At 43.7% G+C, this 18,882-nt stretch overlaps 1 protein-coding gene across 3 annotated transcripts in view; it reads right to left on the bottom strand.

The window, feature by feature from the left end:
• The window catches only part of VPS13B (vacuolar protein sorting 13 homolog B), a 1,202,086-nt gene that overhangs the window by 256,756 nt on the left and 926,448 nt on the right, over positions 1-18,882 (bottom strand). For all 3 annotated transcript variants that reach the window (XM_068237718.1, XM_068237719.1, XM_068237717.1), the window contains exon 37: positions 7,663-7,865. In XM_068237718.1, the coding sequence (XP_068093819.1) occupies positions 7,663-7,865 (203 nt within the window). The remainder of the gene's footprint in view (positions 1-7,662; positions 7,866-18,882) is intronic.

Below are 18,882 nucleotides of genomic sequence, written 5' to 3'. Positions count from 1 at the left end.
GGCAGGACAGGGTACCACCAGCAACACTGCCTCCCTTGGGTTCACCAGACTCACCACCAGACCCGCCTCAGCAGCAGCAGTAGCCCAGCCATTGCGTGGTTCACAACATTCACAAACATCAGACGATGCTGACACTGTCACTTTCCGGACTAGTGCTCTTGAGGTCTCCCAGTGTTCATCAAACACAACAACCAACAGCCCTTCGGTGTGCAGCGCTACGGTTGAGTTGTCTGTCTCTGAGATGTTTGAGCACAAGAGGAAATTGCCAGCAAATGACCCCCGGGCCGTGGCAGTAACAGCCAGCCAGCATAGCCAAGCTTCTGGCCTGCGAAATGCTGCCATATCGAGTGGTGGAGACAAACAGCTTCAAGGGCATGATGTCAGTGGCCATCCCACGTTACGTTGTTCCCAGCCGCTACCACTTTGCGCGCTCTGCAGTGCCTGAGTTGCATGAGCACGTGGTCAGCTAAATAACCCGAAGCTTGAAGAATGCCGTTGCCTGCAAGGTTCACCTCACCACTGACACCTGGACGAGTGCGTTCGGCCAGGGTCGATACATCTCCCTTACCGCGCACTGGGTGAACCTTGTGGAGCCTGGCAGCGATTCCTCACCTGCTACGGCGCGGGTGTTGCCCACGCCGCAAACAGCTGGATAACAACAGCAGCACCTACCTCTCTGACTCCTTCTCCTCCAACGCATCTCAAAGCTGTACCTCATCCGGAAATGCTAACCCAGCACCAGCAGCAGTAGGATCGTGGAAGCAGTGCAGCACAGCTGTTGGCATGCGTCAGCAAGCGTTGCTGAAGCTGATCTGCCTTGGGGATAAGCAGCACACAGGGGAGGAAATTTGGAGGGGAATAAAGGAACAGACGGATTTGTGGCTGGCACCGCTGGACCTGAAACCGGGCATGAAGCTAGACACCTGGCACGAACTGGCAATGTACGCAATAGAGGTGCTGGCTTGCCCGGCAGCCAGCGTTATGTCGGAACGCTGTTTCAGTGCTGCCGGAGGCATCATCACAGATCGGCGTATCCGCCTCTCCACAGAAAATGCAGACCGTCTGACTCAAATTAAAATGAATCAATCCTGGATTGGAAACGACTACGCAACACTCCTGGACCCCAACCAAGTAACATGACCGATGAACATCTGGGATGGTTTAGCGTTTCCGGTCCCTGTTTATTGAACCTCTCATCTGTATTACATTTATGACTGCATGGCGGCAAAAAGCATTGCTGCTATATCCGCACGCTTTTTGTCCTCATGCAAGGCCTGGGTTGTTGTGTCTCACAAAGCGTGGCCTTCTCCTCCTGCGCCTCCTCCTGTTCCATCACGTGTGCTGCTGCTGCTGCTGCTGCTGCTGCTGCTGGGTTACCGTTGCCGGTCCCTGTTTATGGAACCTCTTATCTTTATTACATTTATGACTACATGGCGGTACAAAGCATGCTATCCGCACGCTTTTTGTCCTCATGCAAGGCCTGGGTTGTTGTGTCTCACAAAGCGTGGCCTTCTCCTCCTGCGCCTCCTCCTGTTCCATCACGTGTGCTGCTGCTGCTGCTGCTGGGTTACCGTTGCCGGTCCCTGTTTATGGAACCTCTTATCTTTATTACATTTATGACTACATGGCGGTACAAAGCATGCTATCCGCACGCTTTTTGTCCTCATGCAAGGCCTGGGTTGTTGTGTCTCACAAAGCGTGGCCTTCTCCTCCTGCGCCTCCTCCTGTTCCATCACGTGTGCTGCTGCTGCTGCTGCTGCTGGGTTAGCGTTGCCGCGTGGTCCCTGTTTATTGAACCTCTTATCTTTATTACATTTATGACTACATGGCGGTACAAAGCATGCTATCCGCACGCTTTTTGTCCTCATGCAAGGCCTGGGTTGTTGTGTCTCACAAAGCGTGGCCTTCTCCTCCTGCGCCTCCTCCTGTTCCATCACGTGTGCTGCTGCTGGGTTAGCGTTGCCGCGTGGTCCCTGTTTATTGAACCACTTATCTTTATTACATTTATGACTGCATGGTGGTACAAAGCATGCTATCCGCACGCTTCTTGTCCTCATGCAAGGCCTGGGTTGTTGTGTCTCAAAGCGTGGCCTTCTCCTCCTGCGCCACCCTCCTCCTGTTCCATCACGTGTGCTGCTGCTGGGTTAGCATTACCGGTCCCTTTTCCTGGAACCTCTTATATGTATTACATTTATGACTGCATGCCGACAAAAAGCATGTTACCTGTGCAAAGAAAACAGACATTTCCCGCATTTAAAAGACAGTTTTCCCTTTGAAACTTTAAAATCGATTTTCTCAAAAACTATAAGCTCTTTTTGCTAAAAAATTTTTTCCTCTTGTACCCACTCCCAAGGTGCACATACCCTGTAAATTTGGGGTATGTAGCATGTAAGGAGGCTTTACAAACCACAAAAGTTCGGGTCCCCATTGACTTCCATTATGTTCGGAGTTCGGGTCGAACACCCGAACATCGCGGCCATGTTCGGCCTGTTCGGCCCGAACCCGAACATCTAGATGTTCGCCCAACACTATTAGCAAGTACAACTATATGTTAGAAAAAAATAAATAAACTAAGGTAGAAAAGGTGCCAATACTCCTACCTTAGGGAAGTAACTTACAGATTCGGAGTGTAGTTAAAAGTTTCTCAATTTTTATTTTACAACTAACATATAGTTGTACTTGCTAATACCTCGGGCGCCTCCAACCTCCATCCAGTTGTTCATTACCCCCTTCCAGGGGAGTGTACCTTTGGGATACCTCCAAGGGTACAGCCTTTTTTCTGGAGTTGCAACCAACCCTGTCACTAGAAGCAAGGCCAAGTGGGGATGGCACTTCCCCATAGGTTAGAAGAGTGGTTGCCTGTCGAGCAACCCAACCTTATGAGTATATCATCTTTACTCACACACATATCCTGGTGACAGTGATGATATTACACCAGGTCCCGTCTCCCTGTGTTTTTTTTTTTGTCTCTTCTAAGAAAAGATTATGCATTGGAGTTGTTAGCATACTGGAGAATAACCGTTGGAAGAACAAACTTTTTTTCCCCCACCCCAACCATAATCCTCACCCTAACATAAAATATCATTCTCTTTTCATGTCGTAGCAGTTGTCTAAAATATAATTGACATCCCGAAATGAAAATAGGTCTCCTCAATGATCTAACACAACAACCAATACACAAAAGTCAAAAGCTCTTCCTTCACCACATTCAAACACCTCCAAAACATAGCTCCAAAATGAAAACAATTTAACCTGTATCTACTAGGTGTGATTTGCCTTCTTAAAACAGAAGGTACTTGCAATAATTCAGCTTTAAGTGAACATCTGTGGGTACCCACAATGCACACTGCTGAATATGTAAATTATGCCCCTGGAGCCAGGCTTACATTCAGAACCGATGGTGTATAACAAGTCTATAGCTTTAAATTTTACACCAAATCACACCAAGCATTGCTTTTAAGTAAGAAGGCTGTTCTGTCTCTTTTAGTCCCCTATACTTTCCTAGTGGTTTGGGTCACCCGAGCTGCTTGGTTACTCTGTATCTACTAGCAAACTCCCCCTTCCCCCAAGACACCTTACAATGAAAAAAACCCTTTTTACTGTTTGTGGCCTTGACTCCTAGCAATCCTTCCCCTTCCCCCTCCCCCGGTCTTCCAACCACCAAACCTCACTGACTTCTTTGTAATGCCAGCACCTGCCACTTTGGCAGGAGGAGGTTTAGCACTGGAACTTCTGCATCCAGGAAGCCTCAACATGCTTTCTGCAGTGCCTAGTTCAAATAAATGCATCTCTGGTGTTCAGACACAGATCCAGTGCCAAACACCTTAGTGCTGAATATGGCAGTTCTGACCTGTGAGCACCTGACCTAATGTAAGACTCTAAATGCTTTCATTATGGGTTTGTGGGCGCCCCCTTAGACAAATCCCTGGGGTGATTTCTCCACATAAAAGCCTCTTCAATTTGAAATTATGTTTTTTTTTTTTTTGGGAACAGGATTCTAAAGCTGAATCTAAAAAGTGTTTAGGAGGTGTGGGGCCCTATTCAATTCATGTTTTCTGCAAAGTTTTTTCCTTGGAGATAATATTTAATTATCAGTTTAACCGCTTACAGACGGCGGTGATTGAAATCTACTCCCTGTTTTGATCCCCTAATACCTGCCAGGGCGTAGGTTTTACTTCACCGCCACCAGACGCTCTCGCCGCTTATGATGATCTTGTTGCTCTCTGCCCGCCTCAGCTCACTCGCCCTGCCATCTCTATAACGGCAGAGCACTGTGAGCCAGTCAGGAGCTGATTTTATTGGCTCCTGACCCGGTCATCAATGTAAGCAACTTCCATTGGCTCACTTTGATCACACGGTCAGGAGCCAATGAAAGCGTCTCCTGACCAGCTCACAGAGCTCTGCCGTTATAATAGATGGCAGAGTGGGTGGCCTGAGGTTCTCGTAGTGTGGCGTGGATGGCGGTTACAGTAGGTATGTGCGGCGATTTGTCAGTATCCGGTGGTTTCTGGTACCAGCGGGGTCTCTGGTACTTAAAGAGAAACTTCGACCAAGAATTGAACTTTAGAAAAAAACTTTAGCGCTACAGGTACTTTCACAACTTCATTCCTCCACCAACACCCTTTAAAGTGCAGGCTTACCAGTTCACAATAAGACCCAAGTTATAAGGTCTAAAGCGTTGTGCATATGCCACCATGATCACTGTTTCCAGATCCAGTCTTCTCTACCGATATGTCCAGCCTCCTTCCTCAGCATACAGACATTTCCAGCATGTATATATTAAATAAAAAGCATCTAAGTGTACTCCGTCTCAAAATTCATCAATTTATTCAGTAAAAAAGGCACATAAAACATACTCACTCCTGGGCCCTTTTGAAAGGGACCCACATTAGTACAGCTCGTATATTAAGTTAGTGGGGTGCCGCTCTCCCATCCACCACAAGCCCGTCCAACCGGGTTTCGCATAAGCGTCATCAGGGGCTCGCAGACAACAGTGGAATGAATACCGGCACTTAAATAGATCCAGCCGCCAGTCTATTTAAGTCTATTTAAGTGCCGGTATTCATTCCACTGTTGTCTGCGAGCCCCTGATGACGCTTATGCGAAACCCGGTTGGGCGGACGTATGGTGGATGGGAGAGCGGCACCCCACTAACTTAATATACGCGCTGTACTACTGTGGGTCCCTTTCAAAAGGGCCCAGGAGTGAGTATTTTTTACGTGCCTTTTTTACTGAATAAATTGATGAATTTTGAGACGGAGTACACTTAGATGCTTTTTATTTAAAGGGGAACTTCAGCCTAAACAAACATACTGTTATTAAGTTACATTAGTTATGTTAATTAGAATAGATAGGTAATATAATCTTTTACCCACCCTGTTTTAAAAGAACAGGCAAATGTTTGTGATTCATGGGGGCTGCCATCTTTGTCATGGAGGCAGCCATCTTTTTGGTTGAAAGGAGGTGACAAGGAGCAGGAGACACAGTTCCAACTGTCCTGTGTCCTGATTACCCCTCCCAGCTGCACACGCTAGGCTTCAAATGTCAAATTCAAAATGTAAAAAAAAAATTGCACCAAAACAGCAGAACGAGAACAACAACATCAGAAATCCCATCAATCTTTGCACAGCATAAGGGGAAAACTGCCCGGGCAGTTTTCTTCTGTGCAGCTAAAAGTGAGGCTTGTATAAGAGAAACAAAGTTCTGATGCTGTGAAACTGTTAAAGAAACACCAAGCCTTTTCAGTGCTGCTGAGTCGATTTTTAGTCTGGAGGTTCACTTTAATATATACATGCTGGAAATGTCTGTATGCTGAGGAAGAAGGCTGGACATATCGGTAGAGAAGACTGGATCTGGAAACAGTGATCGTTGTGGCATATGCACAACGCTTTAGACCTTATAACTTGGGTCTTATTGTGAGCTGGTAAGCCTGCACTTTAAAGGGTGTTGGTGGAGGAATGAAGTTGTGAAAGTACCTGTAGCGCTAAAGTTTTTTTCTGGAGTTTATCTGAGGACTTTTGACTTGGCAAGCTTATGGAACTTTTTTTCACAACTATATGAATTCTTTTGCGCGGATATAATATCCATTCATACATAAAGAATTATACTATATCCCAATCAGTAGCTGAAACCCTCTTTTACATGAGAAATGTATTCCTTTTCACAAACAGACCATCAGGGGGCACTGTATGACTGATATTGTGGTGAAACCCCTCCCACAAGAAGCTCTGAGTGCCGAGGTACTTCTGGCAGTTTCCTGTCTGTGAACCCTGTTACATTGTGGGAAATAGCTGTTTACAGCTGTTTCCAACTGCCAAAACAGCAAGCAGCAGCTACATCACCTGCCAGCAGTAAAAATGTCACCATGTAATAAATGTCAGAATATAAATCAGGGATTTAAAATATTTTACAATGGGCAAACACTGACTAAATCATTTATACATAATTATTGTAAAAATGAAGCACTTTTTTATTACATTATTTTCAATGGAGTTCCTCTTTAAGGAGGCAGAGACTGCTGGTACTTAAGCAGTTTAAACAACTGTCTTCAATTGCAAGAGTGAAATGATACATTCTACACAAGATAGGATGGGAAAATTTGCTATTACTTGGGCACGCTAGCTAGAAAAAAGAGATGCAATACAAGAAACAATTCAAGAATATATGTAATCAGACTGCTAGTTTAGCCCAAACTACCCTAATATCTTAAATCCTAATTTATGTCAGATTAGACTAGCAAATCTCATTATAAAATATAGTTATGCTATGGTGTGGCTCAGCTCACCGTGCCCCCTTCCTCCTTTTTTCTTCACCCAGCGCGCAACCTGAACTTGAACCCCAACCTACCTCACCCCGTCTTCTACTTCCTTCCCCCCCCCCCCTATATTTTTTGATACTGATATGGATATTACTGCAATTACTTGACTACTTTTATACCTCTATCCTGTTTTAAACTTAAAGAGAACCAGAGGAAGCACCCTCATGTATTTTACCTTATAAATCAGTGGGAACTTGACAGTAAACACCTAATCTGCTCTTTGTTTCATTGTTCTCTGTTTAATCTGACGGTTATCACCTCTGATAAGAATCCCCGACTGAGCATTCAGTCTGGCTTTGCTACGGAATGATTATAGCTGAGTCTGTCTTCCCTGGTGTCTTTTCAAGCCCAAGCCTGCCCCCTTGTGGCTCTGCTATAATGGCTCAGCTATAATCATTCCCGGCAAAGCTAGACAATGCTCAGTCGGGGATTCTTATCACAGCTGTTAACAGACACTTTTAGCAGTGAGGATGAAACGGAGAGCAGGGTAGGTGTTTTCTCTAATGTTCCCACTGATATATATGGTAAAATTCATGAGGGTGCTTCGTCTCTGGTTCACTTTAATAAACAGGTATTTAAAAAAAAAAATTACTGCCTAAATTATTCTGAGTAATTTCTTGCTTACTTGCTGGTGGCTTAAAAGCCATTTTAGTGATAAGGTATAAAAAAATCACCACGGAGGAGAAAATTTGAATTAAATAAAGGTGGTAGTCCCTTTGGCAGAGTTGTCCCACACATCATGAACAGAAAGCAAAGTTATATTATGCAATGATAAGCAATTTACAGTATAACCTGACATAAAAAGACAAAATGTAAAATCTTATTTTCCATCTCACTATGCCTACCTGAAGTACCCCACATCTCACATCAAGGAGAATTTTTGGAGAAGCATGTGGGGGGGCTGGGTTTCCGCTATGTTTACACCAATTGGCCTCCAGATTTACAGCACCAGAAACTGGACCAATGAGATTTCGACTTTTTTCTTGTAAGCTTGTTTTCAGAACAAAATCATTTATATCCAATGCAAATGATGCTCCAGACACCACATCTATAGCAAAATAGAAACACAAAATGAAGTAATGAGTAAATTGCAACAGTTTTACTATCAAAATAGCATTTATACCTGGAGACATTTAATTAATGTGCTTAGGAAGGGCCCCCTTCAAAACATACTGATGGAGCCCAAAGAGAAGAATGGTGAAACACTACATGGTAACCGAGGTTCCCATAGCTTTGCTACAGCATTGTGCAGTAGATGGAGAATGTAATAACTATGTATAAGGGTATTTTCAAGCAATTTCAGGGCATTTGCTCACTGTTACACATTTTTCCTTAGTTTATTTGTATTTATATAGTGACATCTTCCATAGAACTTTAAAGAGTCCACAGTCATGGAACTAACTGTCCCTCAGAGTGGCTCACAATCTCATCCATATCATAGTCAAATGTTCATCAGTGTCTAGGCCAGGCATGGGCAAACTTGGCCCTCCAGCTGTTAAGGAACTACAAGTCCCACAATGCATTGCAGGAATCTGACAGCAACAGTAATGAAGTCATAAAGGCAAATGCATCGTGGGACTTGTAGTACCGTAACAGCTGGAGGGCCGAGTTTGCCCATGCCTGGTCTAGACAAATTGTGGAGGAAGCCAATTAACTTGTCTGTATGTTTTTGGGATATGGGAGGAAAATGGAGTGCCCGGAGGAAACACTGCCATCTACCACGCCACCATGTTGCCCAATGCAGTGTATTACAGTGGTTCAGAGGGCACTCACAGATGCAAAGTCTGCAGAGTGGGTGAGGATAACTACACAACTCAATGTCCCCGTCCTGTACGAGTACAAATGTTCCAGCCACATGTAATCTGGATGAAGGGAGAAGCCGAGAGACGGCTCTCCCTGAGCTAGGTGATCTTGGGGAGAACAATACATTTATTTACCTACTGATTACCTAATTTCCCCCTTTAGCTATGCAATTTGTGGTCTGGCCAGGGGCATAACTACAATTAATGGGCCCCCCGAGCAAAACTTTGATGGACCCCCCCCCCCCCAATGTTTACATCCCCCCCAATGCTTACATCCTTTCCTTTGTCTTCTCTTGGTGACCCTACAGCCTGGGGGCCCATCTTGCAATGGTCATAAACCAAGTGTGGTCATCATAATCTTATCTTCACACAGATTGTGTAGCCACAAAAACACATTTTTTATTTTAATTAAAAAAAACATTTATATGGCGCTTTTCTCCTGGTGGACTCAAAGCGCCAGAGCTGCAGCCACTATGCCGCGCTCTGTATACGGTTACAGTGTTCAGGAATCTTGCCTAAGATCCCCTACTGAATAGATGCTGGCTTACTGAACTGAGATTTGAACCCTGGTCTCCTGTGTCAGAGGCAGAGCCCTTAACACTATCCAGCCACCTGATCTGACAGATGGACCCCTTAATTGGAGGGAGGGATGGTTAGTAGTTGGGGCCACCTCACAGCTCTGCCCCCCCCCCTGTGGTGGCAGGGGCTGCTCCCCTGTAGTTACTCCCCTGGGTCTGGCTATTGCCGGTACCCAAATTATGGAACATATGTACCTTAGGCTGTGGCGTTATAGCCGTAATTAACATTACTGTCTATGGCGGCACCTAAATGCAGCTGAGCGCTGAAACAAGCCGGTTCCTCCTGTACTGTATAAATGTATGTACAATACTATATCACATCCCTGTGGGAGGAGGGATGAAGGGTGTCACTGCTGATGTGGGCTTACTGCAGACTTAGTAGGCCTGTCTAAACTTTAATATAACGTCCCACACTGATCAATTATGCCATAGGAAAATGTCAGAGGGGCCCAAGGTATAACAAATTAGTAAAAAAGGTAAGATGATCTTATCTTAAAGCTGTCACAATCAGTGAATGCAAAAGTAAAAGTATAACGTTTTATTATGCACATCTGACAGCGTGTTTCGAGGCTATATACCGCTTCATCAGGTCAAATAAAAGTGCCTGTAGAAAAATCCATGGACAATCAGCCCTGAGTGCCTGATTGATAGGTGCTCAGGGCTGACTGTCTGTGGATTTTTCTACAAGCACTTGAATTGAATTTGACCTGATGAAGCGATGCGTAGCCACGATGTGTATAATAAAATGTTATATTTTTACTGAAAAATTTTGCATTCACTGATTGTGACAGCTTTAAGGTAAGATCCTCTTACCTTTTTTTTTTACTAATTTGTTATACTTTGGGCGCCTCCTACATTCTCCTAGTGTATACAGTAACCTCCTAAAGAGGAGATTACTTCGTTCTGTACCTCACAACCTGCTAAGGAAAAAAACTATTTTTGGAGCAGTGACCACCTTATCTTCTCACAAAGGCCGTGTGGGGACGGTAATTCCCCACATGCTCGTATGAGTGGTTGCACTTCCTGCAACCCACCTTTGTGAGTATATTTGAATTCTGAATATATTGTCTCCTTTACATTGACGGTATCACACGATATTGGGCGTCCAGTATCTCTGTGTCCTTTTCTCCTCTCTACAAGATTAATTACGCCATAGGTTCCTTTCACATGGAAGACTGACAGATGCATTTTAATCTCTTGGTCAGAGGGGCATTGTAGACAGATAACAAGTGAAATGATTCTGTCAGAGGTGGCTAAATTCACCCCATATACATTACCCTGCAAAGGTTTAAACCTTTGGTTTGTTTGAACTAGATATTCCTGCGTTTCCCCAGACAGTAACTGAACTTTATGGTGTCATACATGGAATTGCACGGAACTTCAAATTATCAGCTTATCCAGTGACCTCATGAAATCAGATAACTTGGAAAAATATGTGGATCGAGTGGCCTGAGGGACACAGGCACAATGCAGATGGTTCAGGTTTCCAGAATCATAGCAAGAGCTGTGCAAGAAATACATAACGGAGCTATGAAAACTGAAGTATTGCTCCACTACCACCGAGGATAAAACACAATGCCGTACAGGTCAGCAACACATACTGGACTTGATAAACTAAGATAACTCCAGAAATGTCCAAATATCTCCAGTGAAAATACCATATGTGACCCAACAAACCTGCACTAGATGTAACTAAATACTGATATACATACTACAGGGTCCTCAGTCGAGGCAGCAGCCAGACAGCCAGGGCTGCCTCTGTTGAGGATCTACAATACTGTGGAGACGAAGTTGTAGAGTTGGAACAATTTTTGTGTACCTGGAGTCAGTGGTGTCAAAGTGAGGAGTTGGCGTCCCTTGATTTTTGTACCCACTCCATAGCCCTGTTGGGGCTGCAAGTCGGAGTTTAAGTCAGAGCAATTTTGGGTACTTGGAGTCGGTGGAGTTTAGTGGGATGATTTTTGGACCAACTCCACAGTCCCGTGCACGGCGGCCACAATGTGTTGCCAAGACATCTGAATTGTTGGATCATCTTGGTTGAGCCCACGGTTCTCCTCCTTACTCCTCTCACTACCCTGTGCATCCCACAGTCATCCCACCGCACACTCCAGAGCAACAGAATCATACAGAACTAAGGCCCGAACTGTCCTCTGAGGGGTTGAATCCCCGGTTTCCGCAATTGTTAAGAGTTACAGAGAAATATGTGAATCAGTTATTGTGTGATGTGAATGTGGTTGCATGAAGCACCCATATCCAAGCAATATTTTATTTGCTATAGTTCTAGAGGCTATGATGGCCGCCACTGCATTGAGTTTCTGACAAAAAGTGTTAAAAGGAAGTGAGCGGTCTCAGAGTTGTAAAGTAGATATAATTCCACTTTGGCAATCATTTAGATCTACATTAATGTTCTATAGATGTAGGCCTATGCTTGAAATGTTATGGATATTTACATATGTGGGAAGAAGTGAATTATGGGAAGTCATGAGCACAAGACAGTGTACAATCACCATGGTTGCAAGGGAATATGCATTTTAAAAGATGTCAATACACAATCGACTTTCACAGTTATATGTGCTGCACCATTTTTTTTAAACAATAAATGGTGTTTTCACACAAAAAAAAATCTCACCAATTGACTCATTGTTCATGAAAATCAGCCAAGTAAAAAAAATCCAGCTTTCTTGGTACCTTAAAGCCCCCAGTTTTGGCTTATCTGTCATTCTCCTGCACTGTACTGAATGACCACGTCTAGGGCTTGATACCTGCCCCCAAAACGAATATGAGGAGATTAACATTAATACTCACCTATTCAGAAAGGGTCCTTTCAGTCCCTACACTTCCTTTTCTTTCTTCTCCAGGTGTCTGGTTATCTGGTGTTGCTGCCTGTCACTGCAGTGAATATCTTTTTTCCAAGATGACAAACTGATCTGCTTCTTCTGGTACTTGGCTCAGTGGTAAGGAACAGAGAAAAGCTTTTATTTACAGGTCTGTCAACAACTTACCAGACCAGTGACCAAAAGCATCAAAACTTATGGTTTTTTACTGGATGGAGACACTTTACCACTTGATCAGTTAAGGAGAAGCTAAAAATAAGGAGGAGAAGCAGCCAAGACCTGAGGAGTACTTCCTAGAGGGTGGACAAGTATCACCTCTTCTCCATAATGGTGATACTATTTCTATTTTACTTAATTACTTTGTTTGAGCGGTGTGGTGACCACCACAGGATGTGTCCTCTCCCTTTTCATCTTCTGCTCTGATACCAGCCACGTAGGCAGTTCTGTCATTTCTGTGCACAGCAGCCACAGTGTAACAGAATTGTGTCCAAGCAAGCACGGATTTGAAAGTCCAAAGAAGCATGAAGGTCTTCAAAGATCTCTAACACTGCTGCACTTCGGCAAGACAAGAACTCCAAAGTAAGCATAGATAAGCCCTCTTTCTTGTGCCAGCTGGACTGGATACATCTGGTACACTGTTTACATGTCAGCGAAACCCCAAGTGAAGTCTATTTTACTGAGAATTGTGATCCCTGATACATGAGACCAGTTATATCAGGCATAAAAGCATTGCTTGGCATAAGAGCTCCTCTTCCATAACTACAAGCACTCCCAAAGGCAAAATTATTCAAACACAATAAAAAAAAAGATCTCTTGAAATAGAGACAATGAACAAAATTACATTTTCCCAAAAAATGCTGCTGGGTGCCAAAATTAAGATCAAACTCAATTTAAACCAGCAGCGCTGGATAAAAACGATTAAACTTCGACTTGCACAACCATCTTGCCAAGCAGCACAAAACGCTTAGGAGCAAGTGTTACTATTTCATGATTCTCTAAATCGGGGCTTAAGCTCTAACTGCCTACACCCAAATCATGCCAGCAGATCAGCTTTGCATTATTCATCAGAATTCTTTTTATGGTATCTAAGGCTACAAAATACTGCATGCCTTAAAAACAAATTAAAATAAAACTTCAGGAAAAATCAATGGTATTTTACGTAAAGCAGACCTAAACCCAGGACTTCCCCTCTGCTCTAAAATATAAGCAACTTCATAATATCCCTTACATAAAAACAATTCTTTAAATAGCAGCATCTCTGTGGAAAAATGTAAGCAGTAATAGTTACTTCCTGGTTTCATGGAAGCACATACAGTGTTAAAGTGGATCTGAGATAAACTTTTACTCATTGCGTAATTGTGTTCCTTTCATATAGTTTATAGGGCATTCCTCAATACTTTTTTTTTTTTTTTTTTAATACTCTAATTCCCTATAAATGAAACAAGCCTCACCCTCAGTTTCTCCAGTGCCTTGGCACTTTGAGACAGATGTAGCAAGGGCTTATGAGAGCTCAGCCTAGGCAGGAGGAGGCGTTTACTAGCCAGAGATTTCAGAGGCAGAGGGGAGGAGGGAGGAGGAGAGCGGAATGAAGTTTTCACAGGCTCAGGGCTGGAGATGCTATCAGCTTGCCTGTGTGTAATGTGACAAACAAACCATGGCCACTCATTGTATCACAGGAATAAATAATCATATACTGTTGAAGCTGTATGCAGCTAGATTTTCTGTGTAAACTATCTAAGCTTTAGATAAGATATATAGACAAGTTACTTGTTATAGCTAGTTTTTCATCTCAGATCCCCTTCCTCCAGAGTTTACATATAGCCTGTCACCACAGCACAGATCAGACAGAGGTGTCAGCTCAAATTACAGAGATGTATTACTAGCAGATACGGAAGAATTAGCCTGTTATCTCTAAGTGCAAACAAGGTGGGGTTTTCTGTGTTTTACTTCACTCCTGCGGATAACTTCAGGTCCTCTTTAAATAAAACAGTGTCATTTCAATTGTTTATACAAAAATCCAGATAGTTTGGTGGTAGGAATTAAAATAGGAGCAAATATTGATATTCAAGCTGTTCTTATCAAAGCCACAAATTTCAATATCTTGCTAAAGGAAACGATATCAACACATCAGAGGAACAAAAAACTAGCAACATTTTCGAAACGCTGCAAGGCCCCTTCTCCAAAACAATGATTGGCATAAGCCAATCATCCTCAATAAAATTTGGTACAACCCATGCACAGCTCTACCACCAACTCCAGTTCATAGTGCACACTATTAAAGAACTGTGTTGCCAGGTGGACACCTACACCAGTGTTGCTTGCAATTTTTTGGTAAACGTCATTTTTGCATCAAAAATGCTATTTCCGATTTCGAGACTAATTTAGGGATGCTCAAATTCGGATTCGGAAGATACCCGGATAGTTGCAATCCGGATATCTCCCAGTAATGCTTTGCGGGCTGGGCGGGGGGGGTCAAGCTTACCTCTCTGACGTCTTCTTCGTCCATCCCTCGGCGCCTCCCATGATGCCACGCGGCGGTCACGTGACTACAAACACTTCCTCCTTCCGGGTTGAAGGAGGAAGCGTTTGTAGTCACGTGATGCGCGTGGACCGCATCGTGGGAGGCGCTGAGGGACAAGCGAAGAAGACGTCAGAGAGGTAAGCTTGACCCCCCCCCCCCCCCCCCCCCCCCCCCCGCCCAGCCCTCACAGCATTACTGGGAGATATCCGGATTGCAACTATCCGGGTATCTTCCGAATCCGAATTTGAGCATCCCTAGAGACTATATATATTTGCTAATATACAGATAGTGGAGTCCTCCCAGAGTGGGCAGAAATGTCTGTCATGCTAATTAAAGATAACCATAAAAATAAGGCATACATTTAGATCTACTAATTGCTTACTGATTTCCCAGTCACTCCCAGGATTTATGTTGTTTTTATGTGCTTCCAGTTAACCAGAAGGCTGTACATACAACGTTAGAACTGATATCGTTCTGCCTGCTGCTTTCTGACATACGCCATCATTACAAACGATTCATTTTTAAAATTTTGTCCAGGTTTGCTAGATCATTTATTATCCTGTTTCCTCCCCTCCCTCCTCCCCTTCTTCCTGGCCTTATACTGGGAATACACGGTTCGTTTCTGCCGTGCGTTTCGGCTCTCGATCGTTTTTCCCGCTCGATCCTGCAGTCGATTCTCTTATCTTCCGCTCGTTTTTCTTATCGTTTTCCATTCACTTCTATCAGAAATCGAGCGGCAGAAGGATCGAAAAGGAGATTGGACATGTCGGAAATTATCTATTGAACCATCTAATCAGCTAAAAAACGAACCGTGTATTCCCAGCATTAGACTGCGATGGAGATATGACTATAATGGTGATTATATTGGCCCTCTAAGGCAGTGCTTAACAACAATGTACTCAAGTACCACCAACAGTGCATGTTTTGCAGAAAACCACAAACATTTACAGGTGAGGTAATTAGTGTCTCAGCAAAGCTGATTACCTCTGTGGATTTCCACAAAACATGCACTGTTGGTGGTCTTGAGGACAGGGTTGGGAAGCCCTGCTGTAAGGGACAGTTAGATTCAGTTCCCACTAAGCAGAAAATGGATCATTTTTACTGCATTGGGAAACTGACAGTTAATGGGTCCTATTTTATAAATAGGATCCATTCACACTTGTTATGCTTCATACACACTTGAGATAAAAGTCTTTGGAAAAGGCAAGATCACAGACCAATTTTACCCCCTTCCATGTAGTATGAGAGCCATACCTACACAGTCTATTCTATGGAGCTGCACTCCCCATCAGATAAAATCTTTGCAGGATGCTGCACACAAAGATGCTGTACAGACACAAAAGATCATTGTCTGCAAAAGATGTGTTCCTGCAAAAGATCCGTTCCTGCAAAATGCATTCATAGTCTATGAGATCTGCATATCCTCATACACACCTTGTTTAACAGACAATCATCTGCAGATCATTTGCAGATCAGATCCACCAGGATGGATTTTCAGATCTGCAGATGATTGCCAGATATGCAGATAAAGTCTGTTAAACAAGGTGTGTATGATGATCTGCAGTTCTCATAGACTATGAATGCATTTTGCACGAATGAATCTTTTGCAGGAACAGATCTTTTGCAGATAATGATCTTTTGAGTGTGTACGGGCATCTTTGTGTGCAGCATCTTGCAAAGATTTTATCTGATGGAGAGTTTAGCTCCATAGAATAGACTGTGTAGAGTATGGCTCTCATACTACATGGAAAGGGTAAAATTGGTCTGTGATCTTGCCTTTTCCAAAGACTTTTATTTCAAGTGTGTATGAAGCATTAGTCTGCAGTGGATCGTTGTGTCAAGTGGACTGCACTTCTGTGTCATCCATGATTTCTCCAGAAGAGCGGAGGTGTTTCCATATATACTATGGTATGCGTCTGGGCTCCAACCTGACCTCAACAGACCATAGGAACGTTGTAAACACAAACTGCGCCTGCCACAAATATAATATAAAATATACAGTATAAAACCACAATATAAAAAGATCAGTTCTCCAATTGAGTGATCGCTACCACAAGGCCTAATATGTTTAGTCAACGTTGTTGTGACAGCGCTCCTCCAAGATCTAAGACCTAAAACGCAAACAAAGGCCGCACATAGTGCATTACTGCAGTCTCAGATTAAAAATTCACACGCCACCCAAACGTGCATAAGTGATGTCAATGTGCTCCGCTCTGTGATGAACATTAATCCCTCCAAACTAGCAGCTCACCAGATGGACACCACCTCACAATCCAGGTGGGTCTAGCGCGTAGCCTTAGAGCGGCCAACTTCAAATCACAGCCTTCACACTCCTTTAGTTCACGATCGGATATATCCACTTTTAATACAGTTCCACATGTAAAAAATATATAAAATACACAAACATAGCGTAACACAGTTTTTGTCAGTAAAACAAGGCCTGCGCAACTCCAGCGCACTGATGTGCGTTTGTAAAGCGCATCTCGGGCATCACAGCCCAACAATATCGCTCCCTCTCTGGCGGTGCCGGCGTCCCGATCCTCCGCTGTGCGTTACCCTCCGTTAGTTGGCGTGCGCGTCTCTCCCGCTGCCCCTTGGCGGAGGGTAACGCACAGCGGAGGATTGGGACGCCGGCACCGCCAGAGAGGGAGCAATATTGTTGGGCTGTGATGCCCGAGATGCGCTTTACATACTTACTCACGTGAGTGCGCTGGAGTTGCGCAGGCCTTGTTTTACTGACAAAAACTGTGTTACGCTATGTTTGTGTATTTTATATATTTTTTACATGTGGAACTGTATTAAAAGTGGATATATCCGATCGTGAACTAAAGGAGTGTGGAGGCTGTGATTTGAAGTTGGCCGCTCTAAGACTACGCGCTACACCCTCCTGGATTGTGAGGTGGTGTCCATCTGGTGAGCTGCTAGTTTGGAGGGGTTAATGTTCATCACAGAGCGGAGCACATTGACATCACTTATGCACGTTTAGGTGGCGTGTGAATTTTTAATCTGAGACTGCAGTAATGCACTATGTGCGGCCTTTGTTTGCGTTTTAGGTCTTAGATCTTGGAGGAGCGCTTTCACAACATCGTTGACTAGACCATAGGAACGGACACTGCACTGTCCGCTCCCGCTGGCCATTTGTTGTCTGGCTCAAGAGGGAACCTAGCCTTAGTGACAAGACTAGACTCCAGATTCCTCACAGAACTCAAAAACATCACAGTAGATAAAGCGTCTCTCAAAACATGTAACCTAGCTTGTGGTATGAACATCAGATTTTGAGTGCTGCTGAGGGATAGCAAGTGATGTGAACTGTTCTAGGTTTCCTATAATGTTATGCATAGTATTCTGGTACACGGGGGTGTAACTAAAGGCTAACAGCCCCTGCAACCGCAGGGGGGCCCAGTGCTGTAAGGAGGCCCCAAATACTACATCCTCCCTCCGATGAAGGAATCCATCCTGCAGATCAGGTGTTTTTTGTGGCTACACTTGGTTTGAAAGTGAAGATCCTGATGGCCACACTTGTTTTAATTAGGACCCTTGCAATATGGGCCCCAGGCTGTAAGGCTCGCAAGGAGCGGTTGTAAATATTGGGGGGGGGGCAAAAGTTCTACTGGGGGGCCCCATGATTTGTAGTTATGCCTCTGCTGGTACTACCTAAAATACTAGAAAATAGAATATCTGTATAGTTCCTAATACCTCAATACTAATCCCTAATCTATTTTACTCCCTTCCACTTAATACACTTTCAAATGGAACACAAAAAATCCTTCCATTTTTAAGGGGTTCACGAAAATTACAGCTAAAATGAGAACAAATGTCTTACTGGTTGAGACACCTGTATACTTTGCATGAAACCTTAGACAGGCATGATCTATGCCAGAACTCAGAACGGTTACATATCTGTTATAGCTGAAATATAAAATATCACAAGCTAAGAACTGGAAAATCTGAGAGAAAAAAAAATCTATAAGAAGAAAGCAGATCCGCATTAGGCAAAGTTAAAGCTTAACTGAATACTCTGTATCCTGTTCAGCTAATGGATAACTTTTTCCACCAGTGGATATTACAGATACGCCCATTAAGTGGGACACTCATACTTAATTCAATTTATCAGTTTCCAACTTGCGTTACAGTTCTGTGCTTCAGAGATAGTTAAGAACACAGATATCTGCAGCTAATAGTCATCGTAATAGCCATTAAGTTTCTTGGGAGGACGCCATCATGCACTACATTCAGTCTTGGCTGTAGTCCGCTGAGACAGGATTGAACAATTTATTTACAAAAATAACATTTTATAAACCAGTAACCTGAAGGAAAATAATCTGTCTCA

The sequence above is a fragment of the Hyperolius riggenbachi genome, chromosome 5, assembly GCF_040937935.1.
Source record: "Hyperolius riggenbachi isolate aHypRig1 chromosome 5, aHypRig1.pri, whole genome shotgun sequence".
NCBI lineage: Eukaryota > Metazoa > Chordata > Amphibia > Anura > Hyperoliidae > Hyperolius > Hyperolius riggenbachi.
Note: the sequence above shows the minus strand (reverse complement) of the source record. Positions and strands in the feature narration are given on the sequence as shown.